Here is a 20884-nt window from a genome sequence, read left to right as displayed (position 1 = left end):
GAAATTGAAATCTGTGATTAAAAAACTCCCAACTAACAAAAGTCCAGGACCAGACGGTTTCACAGGTGAATTCTATCAAACATTTAGAGAAGAGTTAACACCTATCCTTCGGAAACTCTTCCAAAAAACTGCAGAGGAAGTAACACTCCCAAACTCATTCTATGAGGCCACCATCACCCTGATACCAAAATCAGACAAAGATACCACAAAAAAAGAAAATTACAGGCCGGTATCACTGATGAAGATAGATGCAAAAATCTTCAACAAAATATTTGCAAACTGAATCCAATGGTATATTAAAAGGATCATACACCATGAAAAAGTGGGATTTATCTCAGGGATGCAAGGATTTTTCAATATCCACAAAACAATCAGTATGACACACCACATCAACAAATTAAAGAATAAAAACCATATGATCATCTCAATAGAAAAAGCTTTTAACAAAATTCAACACCCATTTATGATGATAACTCTCCAGAAAGTGGGTATAGAGAGAACATACCTCAACATAATAAAGGCCATATATGACAAAACTATAGCTAATATCAGACTCAGTGGTGAAAAGCTGAAAGCATTTCCTCTAAGATCAGGAACAAGACAAGGATGTCCACTCTTGTCACTTTTATTCAACATAGTTTTGGAAGTCCTAGGCATGGCAATCAGAGAACAAAAAGAAACACAAGGAATCCAAATTGGAAAAGAAGAAGTAAAACTGTCACTGTTGCAGATGACATGATGCTATCCATAGAAAATTCTGAAGAAGCTACCAGAAAACTACTAGAGCTCATCAATGAATTCTGTAAAGTTTCAGGATACAAAATTAATACACAGAAATCTGTTGCATTTCTATGCAGTAACAACAAAAGATCAGAAAGAGAAATTAAAGAAACAATCCCATTTACTCTTGCATCAAAAAGAATAAAATACCTAGGAATAAACCTACCTAAGGAGACAAAAGACCTATAACCCCAAAACTACAGGACACTGATGAAAGAAATCGAAGATGACAGATGGAAAGACATACCATGTTCTTAGATTGTAAGAATCAGTACTGTCAAAATGACTGTACTACCAAGGCAATCTACAGATTCAATGCAATTCCTATCAAATTACCAATGGTATTTTGCACAGAACTAGAACAAAAAAATTTAAAATTTGTATGGAGACACAAAAGACCCTGAATAGCCAAAGCAATCTTGAGAAAGAAAAACAGAGCTGGAGGACTTCAATCCTGACTTCAAATTATACTGCAAAGCTATGGTAATCAAGACAGTATGGTACTGGCACAAAAACTGAAATATAGATCAATGGAAAAGGATAGAAAGCCCAGAGATAAACCCACGCATGCACCTATGGTCAATTAATCTACGACAAAGGAGGAAAGACTACACAATGGAGAAAAGATAGTCTCTTCAATAAATAGTGCTGGGAAAACTGGCCAGCTACATGTAAAAGAATGAAATTAGAACATTCTTTAACACCATACATAATAATAAACTCAAAATGGATTAAAGACCTAAATGTAACAGCAGATACTATAAAACTCTTAGAGGAAAACATAGGCAGAACACCCTCTGACATAAATCGCAGCAATACCTTTTTCAATCCATCTCCCAGAGTAATGGAAATAAAAACAAAAATAAACAAATGGGACCTAATTAAACTGAAAAGCTTTTGCACAGCAAAGGAAACCATAAACAAAACGAAAAGACAACCCACAGAATGGGAGAAAATATTGGCAAAGATGCGATCAACAAGGGATTAATCTCCAAAACTCAAACAGCTCATGCGGCTCAGTATCAAAAAAAACAAACAACCCAATCAAAAAATGGGCAGAAGACCTAAATAGACATTTCTCCAAAGACATACAGATGGCCAAGAGGCACATGAAAAGATGCTCAACATCACTAATTATTAGAGAAATGCACACCACAACTACAATGAGATATCAATCACCTCACACCAGTCGGAATGGTCATTATCAAAAGTCTACAAACAATAAATGCTGGAGAAGGTGTGAAGAAAAGGGAACCCTCCTACACTGTTAGTGGGAATGTAAATTGGTACAGCCACAATGGAGAACAATATGGAGGTTCCTTAAAAAAATAAAAACAGAGCTACCACATGATCCAGCAATCTCACTCCTGGGCATATATCTGGAGAAAATCATGGTTTGAAAGGATGCACGCACTCCAATGTTCACTGCAGTGCTGTTTACAATAGCCAAGAACGGAAGCAACCATAATGCCCATCGACAAAGGAATGGATAAAGAAGATGTGGTACATATATGTTGGAATATTACTCAGCCATTAAAAAGAATAAAATAGTGTCATTTGTAGCAACATGGATGTACCCAGAGATTATCACACCAAGTGAAGTCAGACAGAGAAAGGCAAATATCATATGATATCGCTTATATGCGGAATCTTAAAAAAATGATACAAATGAACTTATTTCCAAACTGAAACAGACTCACAGACTTAGAAAACAAACTTATCGTTTGGGACTTCCCTGGTGGCGCCAGGAAGAATCTTCCTGTCAATGCAGGGGTCATGGGTTCAATCCCTGGTCTGGGAAGATCCCACATGCTGTGGAGCAGCTAAACCTGTTTGCCACAACTACGGAGCCTGAGCTCTAGAGCCCACGCTCCACAACTACTGAAGCCCAGGCGCTCTACAGCCCACGAGCCACAACTACCGAGCCCACGCGCCACAACTACGAAGCCTGCATGCCGCGACTACTGAGCTCACGTGCTGCAACTACTGAAGCCCATGTGCCTACAGCCCGTGCTCTGTAATAAGAGAAGCCACCACAATGAGAAGTCCATGCCCCGCAACAAACAGTAGCCCCCATTCACCACAACTAGAGAAAAGCCCGCACACAGCAATGAAGACCCAACGCATCCAAAAAATAAATAAAATTTTTTTTAAAAAAGAAAAACTTACGGCTAACAAAGGGGAAAGGTGGGCGGGGGGAGGGATAAATTGGGAGTTTGGGATTGACATGTACACACTACTATATTTAAAATAGATAACAAACAAGGACAGCACAGGGAACTCTGCTCAATATTCTGTAATAACCTAAGTGAGAAAAGAATTTGAAAAAGAATAGATACATGTATATGTATAACTGAATCACTTTGCTGTACATCTGAAACACAACACTGTTAATGAACTATTCTCCAATATAAAATAATAATTTAAAAAAATAAGATATTACTTCATTTAAAAAAAAGTCACTGATGGCCACTACATCACAAAGTACAAATGTTAATTCTAGGTATTCACAGTACTTGACCTATCAGCATTATGAAACAGTTGATCACGTCCTCCTCCTAAAACATTTTTCTTCACTTGGCTTCCAGGACACATCATTTTCATTGTTTGCCTCCTATCTCACTGGCCCTTCTCAGTGTCTTTAGCTAGTTCCTACTCAACTCCTTGGCTCTTACCATCAAAATACCCTGGACCACTTCTTTATCTAGTGTGCACTAATTCATTTGGTGATCTCATCCAGTCACATGACCTTAAAAGCTATTTATGTGCAGAGGACTCCTAAATTTATATGCCTAAATAGTACGTCAAAAAGTGTCCAAAACTGAACATCCAATTTCCCCATGTACCCTCTCCCCACAGAAATCTCCTGTTCTGTAGGCAATCTTTCCTATTTTCATAAATAACTCTTTCCAAGCTGCTCATGCTTGAAAGTATTAGTCTTCTTTGTCTTTCTCTCTTGCCACAATCAAGTGATCTGCAAACCTTGTCAATTCTACTTTCAAGATATATCTAGAATCTGACCACTTCTCACACTTGTACTACTCTGGTGGTACCAGTATCGTTTCTCCTTTGGATTACTGCAATAGCCAAAATGCTCTGTTTCTGCCTCTACCTTCCATAGTCTATTTTCAACAAAGGAACTAGAATGAGCCTGAAGTCAGATTATATCACTCCTTCACTCAAAACCCCATCCAATGGTTTTCCCATATCACTCAAGAGAAAAAATCCTTGTAATGGTCTACAAGAGCCTAAAGGATCTTGCCCCATTACCTTGCTGACCTCATCTGCTACTACATTCCTCCCTCAACCACTTACTCTGAGCCACACTGGCCTCTTTGATGTTTCTTGAATATGTCAGGCTTGCTCCCACCTCACTTTCTTAGAACTTACTGTGCCCTATGCCCAAACACCTACTAGAAGCTATTGCTCAAATGTCATCCCAGTTAGGCTTGCCTTGACCACTATACTAAAATCACAGTTCACCCTATCCCAACATGGCCTATCTAATATTTCCTTGTCCTATTTTATTTTTCATTGTACTTATTGCCTCTGACATACTTTATATTTTACTCACATATTTCTTTATTCTTTCTCTATCCCTAGAAGTAGAATGATAAGCTCCATGAAGGCAGGTATCTTTGTTTCCTTTGCTCAATGCTATATACCTAATGGGTAGAATGATGCATAGTAGGTGTTCAACAAATAACTGCTGAATTGAATGAAACATAGAGAGCACAAAACATAAAAATTTTAAGACTTATTTAACAAAAGACATCATAAATAAAGTGAAAAGACAGCACAAATATAGAGAAGATATCTACGCACAAATAAAAGACAAAGGATATGTAAAAAAACTCCTATGAATCAGTAAGAAAAAGACCAACTCAATAGGAAAAATGGTCAAACATCATCAATAAGCAATTCAGGAAGACAAAACCAATGGTGTCAATAAACATGAAAAGATGCTCAACCTCATTATTAGGGCAATGGAAATTAAGCAACAATGACATACTATTTACCATCAGCAGGGCAAAAAGGTCTGATAATATCAAATGTTATTCAAGATGTAGAGATAGAATTCTTATAAATTCCTTTCTATCTTGAGTGTAAGATAGTTCTATCAAGTCAGAAAATAATTTAACAAGAAACATTAGGATGTGAATACAATTAGGAATTCCAATTCTAGATATAGACTCTAGAGAAAGACAAGCACACATAGATAAGGAGATACATACAAGATTGTGCTCTGCAGCTTTTTTTGGGTAAGTCTGGAAATTGGAAACAACCTACATGCTTGTCCAAAGAAAACAGATTAATTGTGGCATATCATAGAATACTACGCAGCAGTTGTAAAAAATGAAACAGAGATACATATATTAATGTGGAACCTCAAAATCAGAATGTTGAACAGCAAAGCAAGTTATACAATTGTATGTACATTATTTACCTAAAGTTGTAAAACATGCAAAACAATATTATATATCATCAGTGGATACAAATATATATGCTACCAAATTACATAAAAATAGAATGAAAAGAGGTTAAGGACAATGATCACCACTGGGGAGGTAAGGATCAGGGAAGTACATAGGAGTCTTCAAATACATCTGTAACTTTTTTGGTTAAGAAAAAAGTCACACTGAGTAGTGGATACATGGGTATTTGCTATGGTATTCTCTCTCTCTTTGTATATATCTGTAGTGACTTATAATAAAAGATATTTAAAAGAAAGGTGATGTGAATCAAGTTACCTGAGGCTTGGTTCTGACTCCATTAATTTTTATAATTTTTAAAAATTTTACCTTGGGCTCAGTGACTTTAGTTTTTTCATTTGTAAAGAAAGAACTCACACATTTCCTGATTTCAAAACTTACTAGAATGCTATGGCAATCAAGAGTGTAGTACTGGCCTAAGGACAGACATACAGATCAACAGGATAGAACTGACAGTCCAGAAATAAACCCTTACATTTATGGTCAGCAGATTTTTGATAAGCATGCTAAGAAAATTCGATGGGAAAAGAACAGTCTTCTCAACAAATGATGCTGGGCTAAGTGGATATTCACAGGCAAAAGAATGAAGTCAAACTCCGACCCCTCATAGCACATACAAAAAATAAATTCAAAATAGACCAAAGACCTAAAGAAAGCTCAGACTAGATGATTTCTTTGGTCTTTCTTCAAGCAATAAAATTTATGGTTACATGAAAAGAAAAAATCATTCATTCAACTATTAACTCATCCACAAACATTTATTGCTTATCTAGTATGTGACAGTCATTAATGCTATGTGTTGGGCATATAAAGATGTACATTGTAAAATTCTTGTCTTCAGGGACTTCCCAATCTAATGGAAAGAGGAAAAAAATTTAAATAATAATTATATAATAATAGTAAATAGCATAGAAGTAAATACAATGTCATGCCTTTTATGGCTTCAGCCACTACCTATACATGGACCACTCTTCACAACTTCCAGACTCATATAACCAGCTGATGAGGAAAATCTCCACATCAGTAGTGAGTTACATTTACTCCTTCTCCTTCCGCACCCTTAACATCTGAATAACGGTAAGGCTATACATGTGACTGTGAAATAAGTGTGTTCGAAACATAAAGATGATCCACGTGTGTTTTCAAATGTTGTGATTTTGAAAAGTTAACATGATGTCTATCCCAGTAAGGGGGATATCACCCTGTAATCAAATACAATAAGAAATCGGAGGGAATTCCCTGGTGGTTCAGCAGTTAGGACTTGGTGCTTTCACCCCCATGGCCCAGGTTCAATCCCTGGTTGGGGAAATCTACTAAGTGGGATAAATAAAGATCAGTGTAGCTTTGTGTCAGTTTAGGTCAGGTTTTGCAAAAATAATAATAATAATAATAAGTTAATACTTTTGTAAGGGACTTCTGGATTTTAGAATCCAAACAGATCAGAGATTATCACCCTATGTTCTCTATTATTCTACTAAAATGCCCCAAATAAAATGTAATCACTCTGTAACTGTGAAGTTTGACTGATTCTATCTCTTCAATCTTCCCTCAAATCTTACACTTTTCTCCATTTTTCTGGCTATGTCCTTAGTTTAGGCTCTCATCTTCATTCACCTTACTGACAAGGCTTCCTACTTCCAATCTATTTTCCGCAAATCTGTCAGTGATTCTTCTAAAATGCAAATCTGATTGCATCTACATTTTTCAATGACTTTCTATTGCTTTTAGGATGCAGTTCAAATTTCTCACAAGATTTACACAACTGCCTATACATGATCTGGCCCCTGCTTACTTCTTCTGGTTCATCTTTGACCATTTTGGCTACAGTGCTTGTAGGGATTGCCCTCTCTCGATGTGGGGTTCTTACAAATGTTGCTCCCTGTGCCTGGTATTACCTCAACTACACTCTCAGTCCTTTATATTTTGCCTAGCTCAACCTATTTGGGGACTTAGGTTCAAGAATTACACTGCAACCCACAGAATGGCATACTATAAAATAGATGTAGGCCCCTATTTATGGGGACAGTCATTCACTCAACAGTATTTATTACTAGGTCATGCACTATCTCAGACAATAGGGAAGCAATATGGAACTGACAGACATGGACCCTGCCCTTACGGAGTTTACATTTTAGCTGGGAAGACAAAACAAAAAAGGACACTGACAAATGAAGTAATAATTGTGGTAAAGTAGTGAGAAGGAAACAAGGTTAAGGTAAAAAATGAGCTTCAGTTACTTTGATTACCATGGTCAGAAATGGCCTTTCTCAGGAGGTAACATTTAATCAAGACATAAAATAGGAAAAGGAACTAGACATGCAGGCATGAATGGGATTAGGGATTAGTATGTAAAGGTCCTGAGATAGACGGGAAAGAGCTCTGTTCTTTGATCCAGGAGATGACCGTTGTAGCTTGATCAAAGTGAATGTGGGCAAAGTGGCAAGAAATGAGATAGGGGCTGTATGTTGCAAAGTCTTGGAGAACATGACTAGGAAAATGGAGTTTATGTGTTAAGAACTTCTGGAAGGGTTTTAAGCTACAAAGTGACATGATTTAATTTATATTTTAAGATCACTCTTCTAAATGTATGAACATGTGTTGGAAGGGAAGAGGCAAGCAAGAAACCTAGTTAGGTGGCTACACCAGTTGTCCAGGTGAAAGATAACTGAGTGATGATGGTATAGATGGAGAAATATGGACAGATTCACCACACATTTTGGAGGTTAATGCAATGTGTTTCTGAAAGCATGTCATCATGCATGCCATCATGTCAGACATGATGGTATACATGACTTGGAGTATATGAATATTTAATTAGAAAGAATATAACTAGCACATCAGACTGGTGACTTACTATTATTCCTTGGGATGAAACAAGCTGGTTAAAAAAGAATAAGTAAATAATAGGCTAGATGGTATAGTAACATGGTAAAAATCATGAAGCTAGTCTAGTATGCACTGTTAACGGATGTGATGGCAGGGTAAAGGAACAGGAGGAATAAAATACGTTTCCCCATGTTCTGCCTTGAACAACTGAGTACAGAGCAATGAGATAAAGAAGAGCTGAGTCAGGGCTGGGAGAGTTGAAGTTCAACTGTGGACAGTTAGAGAAGTCAGTAAGACGTCCAACTGGAGATTAATTCTTTGCAGTACAGAAGTGAGTCTGGAATGAAGATAATAACTGCTATGGTACTAAGTCCACGGGAATGGACAAAATTACTTAGGAAGAAATTGAGAGAAAAAAGCACCAGGACCAAGTCCTGAGAAACTTTGCAGTTGAGAAGTCATATGGAAGAAAAGTTAGAAAAGGAGTTTGAGAAGGGTTGGTTTGTAAAGTAGGAGGAAAACCAGGAAAACGTGGAGTCAAGAGGCCAAAAGAGTGTTTCAAGGAGGGAATGGTCAAGCATGGCATATCTGCTGAGAGCACCTCTGAGATGAGGAAAGGGAACTGTCTACTAGGTTGAAATATATTACATCTTTGGTGACAATGACAGAGCTTTTAATGGAGGAGGGGAGCCATACTCCAGCAGGTTAAAGAGCAAATGGAAAGTGGAGAAAAAAAACAAAAAATAAAGAAGTGGTAGCTACATACAACTCTGCAGCCTGTGGAACAAAAACCAGATTCACAGAATGATAGACAAGATGAAAAGGCAGAGGGCTATGTACCAGATGAAGGAACAAGATAAAACCCTGGAAAACAACTAAATGAAATGGAGATAGGCAATATTCCAGAAAGAGAATTCAGAATAATGACAGTGAAGATGATCCAGGACGTTGGAAAAAGAATAGAGGCAAAGATCGAGAAGATGCAAGAAATGTTTAATAAAGATCTAAAAGAATTAAAGAACAAACAAACAGAGATGAAGAATACCATAACTGAAATGAAAAACACACTAGAAGGAATCAATAGCAGAATAACTGAGGCAGAAGAACGGATAAGTGACCTGGAAGACAGAATGGTGGAATTCACTGCTGTGGAACAGAATAAAGAAAAAGAATGAAAAGAAATGAAGAAAGCCTAAGAGACCTCTGGGACAACATTAAATGCAAAAACATTCGCAGTATATGGGTCCCAGAAAGAGATGAAAAAGAGAGAAAAGACTCAAGAAAATATTTAAAGAGATTATAGTTGAAAACTTCCCTAACATGGGAAAGGAAAGAGCCACCCAAGTCCAAGAAGCGCAGAGTCCCATACAGGATAAACCCAAGGAGAAACATGCCGAGACACATAGTAATCAAATTGGCAAAAATTAAAAACAAAGAAAAATTACTGAATGCAGCAAGGGAAAAACAACAAATAACATACACTCCCATAAGGTTAACAGATGATTCTCAGCAGAAACTCTACAAGTCAGAAGGGAGTGGTATGATATACTTAAAGTGATGAAAGGGAAGAACCTACCACCAAGATTACTCTACCCAGCAAGGATCTCATTCAGATTCAATGGAGAAATCAAAAGCTATACAGACAAGCAAAAGCTAAGAGAATTCAGCACCACCAAACCAGCTCTACAACAAATGCTAAAGGAACTGCTCTAAGTGGGAAACACAAGAGAAGAAAAGGACCTACAAAAACAAACCCAAAACAATTAAGAAAATGGTCATAGGAACATACATATCGATAATTACTTTAAACGTGAATGAATGAAATGCTCCAACTGAAAGACACAGGCTTGCTGAATAGATACAAAGACAAAACCCATATATATGCTGTCTACAAGACACCCACTTCAGACCTAGGGACACATACAGACTCAAAGTGAGAGGATGGAAAAAGATATTCCAAGCAAATGGAAATCAAAAGAAAGCTGGAGTAGCAATACTCATATCAGATAAAATAGACTTTAAAATAAAAAATGTTACAAGAGACAAGGAAGGATACTACATAATGATCAAAGGATCAATCCAAGAAGAAGATATACCAATTATAAATATACATGCACCCAACATAGGAGCACCTCAATACATAAGGCAACTGCTAACGGCTCTAAAAGAGAAAATCGACAGTAACACAATAATAGTGGGGGACTTTAACACCTCACTTACACCAACTGACAGATCATCCAAACAAAAAATTAATAAGGAAACACAAGCTTTAAATGACACAATAGACCAGATAAATTTAATTGATGTTTATAGGACATTCCATCCCAAAACAGCAGATTATACTTTCTTCTCAACTGTGCACGAAACATTCTCCATGATAGAGCACATCTTGGGTCACAAATCAAGCCTCAGTAAATTTAAGGAAATTGAAATCATATCAAGCATCTTTTCTGACCACAACACTATACGATTACAAATGAATTACAAGGAAAACAATGTAAAAAACACAAACACATGGAGGCTAAACAATACGTTACTAAATAACCAAGAGATCACTGAAGAAATCAAAGAGGAAATCAAAAAATACCGAGTGACAAATGACAATGAAAACACGATGATCCAAAATGTATGGGATGCAGCAAAAGCAGTTCTAAAAGGGAAGTTCACAGCCATACAAGCCTACCTCAAGAAACGAGAAAAATCTCAAAGAGACACTCTAACATTACACCTAAAGGAACTAGAGAAAGAAGAACAAACAAAACCCAAAGTTAGAAGAAGGAAAGAAATCATCAAGATCAGAACAGAAATAAATAAAATAGAAACAAAAAAGCAATAGCTAAGATCAAGAAAACTAAAAGCTGGTTCTTTGAGAAGATAAACAAAATTGATAAGCCATTAGCCAGACTCATCAAGAAAAAGAGGGAGAGGACTCAATCAATAAAATTAGAAATGAAAAAGGAAAACTTACAAGACACCGCAAAAATACAAAGCATCCTAAGAGACTAATACAAGCAACTCTAAGCCAATAAAATGGACAACCAGGAAAAAATGGACAAATTCTTACAAACGTATAACCTTCCAAGACTGAACCAGGAAGAAATAGAAAATATGAACAGACCAATCACAAGTAATGAAATTGAAACTGTGATAAAAAATCTTCCAACATACAAAAGTCCAGGACTAGATGGCTTCACAGGTGAATTCTATCAAACACTTAGAGAAGAGTTAACACCCATCCTTCTCAAACTCTTCCAAAAAATTGCAGAGGAAGGAACACTCCCAAACTCATCCCATGAGGCCAATATCACCCTGATACCAAAACCAGACAAAGATACTACAAAAAAAGAAAATTACAGACCAATATCACTGATGAATATAGATGCAAAAATTCTCAACAAAATACTAGGAGACAGAATCCAACAACACATTAAAAGGATCATACACCATGATCAAGTGGGATTTATCCCAGGGATGCAAGGATTCTTCAATATATGCAAATCTGTCAATGTGATATGCCATATTAATAAATTGAAGAAGAAAAACCATATAATCAACTCAATAGATGGAGAAAAAGCTTCTGACAAAATTCAACATCCATTTGTGATAAAAACTCTCCAGAAAGTGGGCATAGAGGGAACCTACCTCAACATAATAAAGGCCATATACGACAAACCCACAGCAAATATCATTCTCAATGGAGAAAAACTGAAAGCATTTCCTCCAACATCAGGAACAAGACAAGGATGTCCACTCTCACCACTATTATTCAACATAGCTTTGGAAGTCCTAGCCACGGCAATCAGAGAGAAAAAGAAATAAAAGGAATGCAAATTGGAAAAGAAGTAAAACTGTCACTGTTTGCAGATGATATGATACTATACATAGAGAATCCTAAAGATGCCACCAGAAAACTACTAGAGCTAATCAATGAATCTGGTAAAGTTGCAGGATAGAAAATTAATGTACAGAAATCTCTTGCATTCCTATATACTAATGATGAAAAATCTAGAAGAGAAATTAAGGAAACACTCCCATTTACCACTGCAACAAAAAGAATAAAATACCTAGGAATAAACCTACCTAGGGAGATAAAAGACCTGTATGCAGACAACTGTAAGACACTGATGAAAGAAATTAAAGATGATACCAACAGATGGAGAGATATACCATGTCTTTGGATTGGAAGAATCAATATTGTGAAAATGACTATACTACCCAAAGCAATCTACAGATTCAATGCAATCCCTATCAAATTACCAATGGCATTTTTTATTTTTACAGAACTAAAACAAAAAATCTTAAAATTTGTATGCAGACACAAAACACCCCAAAAAGCCTAAGCATTCTTGAGGGAAACAAACGTAGCTGGAGGAATCAGACTCCCTGACTTCAGACTATACTACAAAGTTACAGTAATCAAGACAATATGGTACTGACACAAAAACAAATATAGATCAGTGGAACAGAATAAAAAGCCCAGAGATAAACCCACGCTCCTATGGTCAACTAATCTATGACAAAGGAGGCAAGGATATACAATGGAAAAAAGACAGTCTCTTAAACAAGTGGTGCTGGGAAAACTTGACAGCTCCATGTAAAAGAATGAAATTAGAACACTCCCTAACACCATACACAAAAATAAACTCAAAATTGATAAGAGACCTAAATGTAAGACCAGGCACTATAAAACTCTTAGAGGAAAACACAGAAAGAACACTCTTTGACATAAATCACAGCAAGGTCTTTTTTGATCCACCTCCTAGAGTAATGGAAATAAAAACAGAAGTAAACAAATGGGGCCTAGTGAAACTTAAAAGCTTTCGCACAGCAAAGGAAACCACAAACAAGACGAAAAGACAACTCTCAGATGGGAGAAAATATCTGCAAACACATCAACAGACAAAGGATTAATCTCCAAAATATATAAAAAGCTCATGCAGCTCAATATTAAAAAAAAAAAAAACGCAATCCAAAAATGGGCAGAAGACCTAAATAGACATTTCTCCAAAGAAGAGATATAGATGGCCAAGAGGTACATGAAAAGCTGCTCAACATCACTAATTGTTAGAGAAATGCAAATCAAAACTACAACGAGGTATCACCTCACACTGGTTAGAATGGGTATCATCAGAAAATCTACAAACAACAAATGCTGGAGAGGGTGTGGGGAAAGGGAATCCTCTTGCACTGTTGGTGGGAATGTAAATTGATACAGCTACTATGGAGAACAGTATGGAGGTTCCTTAAAAAACTAAAAATAGGCCTTCCCTGGTGGCGCAGTGGTTGAGAATCCGCCTGCCGATGCAGGGGATGCGGGTTCGTGCCCCAGTCCGGGAAGATCCCACATGCCGCGGAGAGGCTGGGCTCGTGAGCCATGGCCACTCAACCTGCGCGTCCGGAGCCTGTGCTCCGCAACGCGAGAGGCCACAGCAGTGAGAGGCCTGCGTACCGCAAAAAAAAAAAAAAAAAAAAAAAAAAGCAGAAAAATACTAAAAATAGAATTACCATATGAGCCAGCAATCCCACTACTGGGCATATACCCAGAGAAAACCATAATTCCAAAAGACACATGCACCCCAATGTTCACTGCAGTACTATTTACAATAGCCAGGTCATGGATACAACCTAAATGCCCATCAAGAGCCAACTGGAAAAAAAAAAAAAGAGCCAACTGGATAAAGAAGATGTGGTACATATATATATAATGGAATATTACTCAGCCATAAAAAGGAATGGAATTGGGTCACTTGTTGAAACGTGGATGCATCTAGAGACTCTCATACAGAATGAAGCAAGTGAGAAAGAGAAAAACAAATATTGTATGTTAATGCATATATGTGGAACCTAGAAAATGGTACAGATGAACCGGTTTGCAGAGCAGAAATTGAGACACAGATGTAGAGAACAAATGTATGGACACCAAGGGGGGAAAGTGGTGGGGGTTGGTGTGTGTGTGTGTGTGTGATGAATTGGGAGATTGGGATTGACATGTATACACTGATGTGTATAAAATGGATGACTAATAAGAAACTGCTGTATAAAAAAATAAATTAAATTTAAAAACAGAAGTGGTAGCTACAATGCAGTCCCACTCCGTGAACTATTATTTTAAAAAAACCAAACTATTGTGAGAGTACAATTTTTCTCTTCTTTCTGGCTTTCCTGAGTTTTACTTCTTTCCTGATGATGTTTTGAACCTGTCGGAACCAGTGATCCCACAAATCAGAGATCACTACTGCCAGTGAAGGAGGTATCTGTCAACCTATCTATCTTAGAAACTACTGTAAGAACTGCTAATCTATATTGCAGAGTCAATGAACAAATGTTTAAACATTTTGTTTTCCTTACTTGGTTTTCCTTTTGTGTATAATTCAATTTATCATGATCAAAGATTTTAGGAATTATTTTTGTAGGCAGAGCAGAATAGGATGATGTGAAAGATAAAGAAATGTGGTATGGGCTTCCCTGGTGGCGCAGTGATTGAGAGTCCGCCTGCTGTTGCATGGAACACGGGTTCGTGCCCCGGTCTGGGAAGATCCCACATGCCATGGAGCAGCTGGGCCCATGAGCCATGGCCACTGAGCCTGCGCGTCTGTAGCCCGTGCTCCGCAACGGGAGAGGCCACAACAGTGAGAGGCCCGCATACTGGAAAAAAAAAAAAAAAAAAAAAAAAAAAAAAGAAATGTGGTATCTGGTTTGATGCTAGTCTTTGAATATTACTAGCTCATGCATGAGCGTAATGGAATAAGTTCCTCTTGCCATGTGGCTAATGTAAAATGGAAAGTCAAGGTATCTGCCAGTAAGAACTTCAGAACTAAATGAATTCAATGAGGTTTAGGTCAGCAACATTTGATCACAAACGATGTTTAGCTCCTAAATGCAGGTCCACTGTCACTGGCAGACTGGGAATTTCAGAATTAGTTGAGGAACTTAAAACAAAACAAAAGAGATCCCTAGGCCTCAGCCATTAGAGATTCTGATCCAGCAGATGGGGGGTGAGATCCAGGAGTTTGCATTTCTAAAAAGTTCCCCAGTTGGGCTTCCCTGGTGGCACAGTGGTTGAGAGTCCGCCTGCCAATGCAGGAGACACGGGTTCGTGCCCTGGTCCGGGAGGATCCCACATGCCGTTGAGCGGCTGGGCCCATGAGCCATGGCCGCTGAGCCTGCGCGTCCGGAGCCTGTGCTCCACAACGGGAAAGGCCAAAACAGTGAGAGGCCCGCATACCGAAAAAAAAAAAAAAAAAAAAGTTCCCCAGGATTTCTGATATGCAGCCTGACTGCAGGAGTTGGTACTAGAGTCCCAAACGTATAGATGACAATTTGTTGGTAAGGTAACAAGGTAGAGATATAAAATCATGAAATTTTAGCATTTGGAGGACTTTTAGAGAACACCAAGTTGATTAGCATTTGGAGGACTTTTAGAGAACACCAAGTTGAAACTCCCCCCTTTATTTCCAGTTAGAAAGATAAGAGTCCTGACTAGTTCACAGACACACCAGTTACGGCTAGATCTCTTGCTTTCTGGCATTTCTATGATATAATACAGGCTGCCCTCTCTTACTCTTTAGTTAACTTATAAGTCTTTAAGTAAATAAATTAATTTGTCTACAGGCACTAATTACTTTTTCTACTTTGTTGTTTCCATAAGAGTACACAAAGTTGGAACTGACTGGATGTTTACTTAAATGTGCATTCTTGCCTATAGGTCTCTTCACAGCTTCCTCAGGTCCCAGTGATAGTAAAGGACAGAGATCACAGTTTTTAGATCATATCATTTCTCACGGAAGGAATGGTTGATATATGACATGTGAAAGCAGGACCACTACCAGGTGAAAGAATTACTAATAAAGCTCCTTTTCTTGGAGTCACTGAATCAGGTTAAAGCTTCCAGGTGATAGGATTCCATGAAAGAGAACTGAAAAGTTGCTTCAGGGACAAATGGAGGGAAAAAATAGTCAAACTCCTGCACAGGGTGTGAGCTAATCTCACAGCTGTCACTCTGATGGTAATTCCTGCCTACTATTTATAAACTAAGACTTAAAATAAAAGTACAAGATGACAAAATGTTCTAAACACAATTCAAAGTAAAAAGATCTAAATGCTAAAATGTGTCCAATAGGTAAAATTTTAAAGTTTATCTTTCTAAAGTAGGACCCGTGTGCGAATACACACACACAGAAGATAAAAATGAAATAAAAGACATAAAAAATTTGAGTACAGAAAGAAAGTGCTAAACTAAGGTGCTAGAAAAAGAAAAATTTGCATGACTGAAGTGTAAAGAGTAAAAGTCTAGGACTAACATAAAAAATTGAAAGCAAACAACAACAAAACTCCCCCCAAACTCCCCATAACAATTAAGTATGAGCTACGAAAAGAGCAAAAAGTAAATTAAAAACCAGAAGAATTGAGAACATTAAAAATATCATTTTTATAAACAGATGAAGCTGCTCAAGTGTCTATCAACAGGTGAATGGATAAACAAAATGTGGTATATACATATAATGGAATATTATTCAGCCACTAAAAGGAACAAACTTCCCAGATATGCTATAATACGAATGAACCTAGAAAACATTATGCTAAGTGAAATAAGCCAAATACAAAAGGTTAACTATTATATAATTCCACTTATATGAATTATCTAGAATAGGGAAATTCATAGAGACAGAAAGTAGATTAAAGGTTCCCAGGGGCTCAGGAAAGCAGCAGTGGAGAGTTCTTGCTTAATGGGTATTTTTTTCAGGTGAGGACAGGGTTTTGCAAATAGTTGTTAACAGCTGTACAACACTGTGATGTAATTAAAGCCACTGACTTATACACTTAAAAATGGTTAAAGTGGAAAATTTTGTTACATATATTTTACAATAAAAAATAAGCCAAAAGACTAAAAATATTAGTATGTAACAAAACAATTAAAACCAGAAATTAAGATATTAAAATAACAAAATACATTAAATAGTGCAAGAATATCACCCCTAAACACAATTTAAGGAACCTAAGGAACATAGTAAGTATGAGGTATGGGAGGGGTGTCAAAGAGCAGCATAAATAGCTTAATCTCAAATAATTAGGATGCACATATAATTTACTATCCTATCCAAGACACTTCTGAGAGGAAAGGGGACACTATTAATAATAACATAGGGAAAATATGTGTAGACTGAGACTGTCGGAGGCAACCCAGGATATGTGGTCATTCTACATACAAAGGCAACAGGTCCTCAAGGTTGAGGTCATACCCATGGCTTGGGGTCTGGCCAGAGTACAATGGTCTGAAAGCATCTTCCTGAAGGACACAAGTGGTATAAAATGCAAATCGCTTTTTCTTTTTTTTCTTTTCTTTTCTTTTTTTTTTTTTTTTTTTTTTTACAGAGAAGTAACACAATTACATGGTCTTTACTGAAGTTTCCTAATTTGGGATTCATAAAACAATCAGCATATTATGAGATTTTTATTAAGAGCTTTATGTTAGTCTAGGAATTTTAGAAAGCCAAATTATACTTTGAATTGCACTGGTAGGCACAATAAGGAGTTCTTATGCTGAATCATTTTTTATAAATCTACATTTTTATATATTACATTAGAGCTCTATAAATATATATATATTCTTTTATACTTATATATGACAATTAAGCCTGAATGTTTAAAAAGTCAAACCAGAATTACTGAGAAAATTAGTAACTGATATCCAACCCATTCTTTATTTTTAAACTAAACTAAATTTTAAAGGCCTACATATAGGTTAACTTAAACAGTCCATACCTTACATGAGAAGTTCCGACTTGGGATGTTTCTTGCTAACTCTGATATCCTGGGTTTATTCTGCAGACACTTGGTTAGGTGATATTTTTTCAATTTTATTCTATTGTAATAATGATCAGCGAAGTTACAGTGATTCACGTGCTGTCTCTGCATGCATTTCCCAAGGTGAGGAATACTATACTTCAAAGCCTGGAGAAATAATTTGCTCTTCTGCTGCATGATATCAAAGTCCCTGGTTTATGCTCCCTTTCGGGCTGCCAGCACATGAATGATTTTCATAGGAATGATTATATAGTAGTGGGTTCTCAGAGCATCTAAGATCTGCAGTTCTTATCCCTCCCCTTTGGGGCTGTGTGCCCCTCCGGTTACAAATAACCGCAGACAGCTGATAACTCAAAAGTATCTGAAAACTTGTAAAAGTTAAAGTTTAATTCAAATCATACTTCTTGGCAGATGGCTCATAAATGTCTCATTTGTAAAGTCAATCCTGTCAGGCTCAAACTATGCAGCACTGATTCTGGTACACACATGGGCAAACTAAAACAAACAAACAGAAAACAAAAAAACAAAATAAAAATTTGCAAATAAATACAGACTTAATGGAGGCACCTCAGGAACTCTGAGGGCTTTTAAAGGCAAAATGGCTTTGATTTCACATAATTCAGAACTTATCTTTGGTTTGTATGTGGAGGATAAACTGGAAAAGTCCAATTACTTAATAAAGGTAGAGGAGAAGGGATTAGTATTTATTGAGCGTTTGCTTCGTGCCACGTGCTTTTATATACTTCATTTAATTTAAACTTCATAGGGACCTGACAGAGTAGCTATTATGATGTTGCCCTTACAGGTGAGCAAACTGTGGTTCAGGAAGGTTTAAGCAACTACTCCAGGTCACCTGAACAGTAAATAGTAGAGCAATAAATCTATCTGGACATAACAACAACTGGACTTTAATGTCAAAAAGGTGTTTAGCTCTTTAGTTGAAAAAAACAAAAAACACTTCAGGAGGCACACATGAAATGTGACGCCATCTGTTTTCTCTTGGGAAGCTGGTGCTTATTAACCTATCAAGGTAAGTAAGGCTAGTAAGTAGTTAAGTCAGAGAAACCCGGGTTCAGGTCTTCATTCCTACACTTACCACCTGTGCTTAGTTTCATCATCTGCAAAACAGAGATAATGACCCCACTTACTCTTATACAGTAGCTGTTCTAACAATGAAACAATTTATGTTAAAATCTTAATGAAGTGCCTGGCACGTAGTAACCACTCAATAAACGGTGGCTACTATTTTTAGGGCAGGAAAAATCTAGGTATGTTGCACACTGTTGAATGTCATCATGGAAGTCTTCCACAAATTGCTCCTCGGTATCAAAGGTATTATACAATAGTGCGTCAGCTTTACCACAGCTCGGATCCGCTACGACGCCCCTGCCCCTCTTAACCTCTTTCTGTGTCGCAGCAAAATAACGGGGGAATGGGTATAGGGGATGTGCAGCTGACGCCAGCAAAAACAAAGTAAAATAAGAGAAAATTTTTAAAAGGCCCTAAACCACTACATCCGTGCCCGCAGCCTCCATCCATCCATCTTTCACCCACAGGGAGAAGACAGTAGGCAAGGCTAGGGATAGGGGTAGGGTAGACGAATGGGTGTTTCTGGGAGAACCTATTCGTTTTCCCTGTGCATCCGACTGTGAGAGGGAGCGGTACCATGTGCCACGCAGTGAAGGAACACCGGTCGAAAAGCTAGGACCAAGGGACTGAGGGATGGTTGGGTGGGGGTGAGTACGGGGTGAAGGTAAGAGACGCCCCCCATACGTACGCAAACTTAAAGTCAGTCTCGCTCTAGACACCGAAACGAGTGAAGGCAGGCCGGAGAATCCGAAGCCCTCAGGAAGGAGCGCAGCTGCCACCTCAGTCGCAGTCAGCCGAAGTCTGCGCTCTGCAGCTAGCAGAACGACAGCCTACCCAGAGCCGCCCAGAGCTGGTTTGCAGCACGCCGTCTACGTAACCCCCGTCTGGCACGAGCACTAAGTGGATTCCGCCATCTTTATTGTGGTCAGGAATGGCTTTTTACTCCTCCTGGGTTCATTAACGCTCAAAGATATAAGCCTTTTGGTTCTTTGCTAGTCTTCAGAGCTAGAGATGAAACAGGAGAGAAGGGAACCAAAGGGGGCGGTGTCGTACTAGGTCGGCCACAGTTCCCTCACCCTCTAGCCTGCCCTCACTCAAGATGGCCACCAGCAAAATGGTGCAGTGGCAAGAGCCGCGCTGCCCTGGTTGCTAAGGAGACGCGACTACCGGAAATGCGGAATTCGGGGAGAGAGCAAGCGCTAGGGCAGTGGGAGGAAGCCCTCGCGTCACAGATCCTGACAGGGAAGAAGTAGGCAGGTCCTGGCAGTGGGGAGCTGTGGCGGCGGTATCTCGGGTATAGCCAGCTCCAGCCGGATGGAGTCTCGAGTCGCGGACGCCGGGGCCGGCCAGGCTGAGCGCGCAGCGGGCGAGGGGCGGACAGTCAGCGGCGCCGCTCAGGGACCCGCAGTCTCGGCGCCCTTGGGTGCTGCCCGGTGGAAGCTCCTGCGGCAGGTAAGGTAGAGCCCTCTCGACTCACCTTTGCCTTTGGCCACTCCCCTCGTAAGCGACAGGCAGCTGCTCTCCCCTTGGCAGCTCGGGGAGTTCCCTCACAGTTTTGCCGGGAGCCTCCTGAGAAGCGCCCCCTTGGTTCACCTAAGGGTCGCGCCAAAAGGAGGTATCAGGCGGCATTGGGCAGGGAGGGGGCAGCCGAGGCTGAGTCCTGGGAAACTCAGATCGAAGGAGAAGATCCCTTTGTAGACATTAGTCTGCATCTGAGGGACTTTTCTCCTTGCTCGCCAGTAGGGTCGGTGGGACCGCCGCTCCCCAGTCCATACTGTTCTTCTTTTCCTGCTTCTGTTTTACTTTCTTCCCCTTGCTTCTTAACTCCTAGCCTGGTTCTAGCTCCAAATCTGGCCCCTCTCTTGGTAATCAGCGTGGTTGGCTGTGTTGGG

The 20884-nt window shown here is 38.7% G+C and overlaps 2 protein-coding genes across 8 annotated transcripts in view; one reads left to right on the top strand and one right to left on the bottom strand.

Annotated features, from left to right (window-relative positions):
* The window catches only part of PREPL (prolyl endopeptidase like), a 55683-nt gene extending 35577 nt beyond the window's left edge, over positions 1 to 20106 (bottom strand). For 2 of the 6 annotated variants that reach the window (XM_059079404.2, XM_067007659.1), the window contains exons 1-2: positions 19681 to 19850; positions 17862 to 18050 (exon numbers count right to left, since the gene is read on the bottom strand). In XM_059079404.2, the coding sequence (XP_058935387.1) occupies positions 17862 to 18014 (153 nt within the window). In that variant the 5' untranslated portion in view covers positions 18015 to 18050; positions 19681 to 19850. Of the gene's footprint in view, positions 1 to 17861; positions 18399 to 19680 lie in introns of all 6 variants that reach the window. The other 4 variants (XM_059079408.2, XM_059079407.2, XM_067007658.1 and 1 more) reach the window with 3 other exon arrangements.
* A 6-nt stretch (positions 20107 to 20112) lies between these two features.
* Positions 20113 to 20884, top strand: part of CAMKMT (calmodulin-lysine N-methyltransferase) — a 437650-nt gene continuing 436878 nt past the window's right edge. The window contains exon 1 of one of the 2 annotated variants that reach the window (XM_067007662.1): positions 20113 to 20444. In XM_067007662.1, the coding sequence (XP_066863763.1) occupies positions 20307 to 20444 (138 nt within the window). In that variant the 5' untranslated portion in view covers positions 20113 to 20306. The remainder of the gene's footprint in view (positions 20445 to 20884) is intronic. The other variant, XM_059079422.2, reaches the window with a different exon arrangement.

The sequence above is a fragment of the Kogia breviceps genome, chromosome 11, assembly GCF_026419965.1.
Source record: "Kogia breviceps isolate mKogBre1 chromosome 11, mKogBre1 haplotype 1, whole genome shotgun sequence".
NCBI classification, from domain to species: domain Eukaryota; kingdom Metazoa; phylum Chordata; class Mammalia; order Artiodactyla; family Physeteridae; genus Kogia; species Kogia breviceps.
This window is presented reverse-complemented; position numbering and strand designations above follow the sequence as displayed.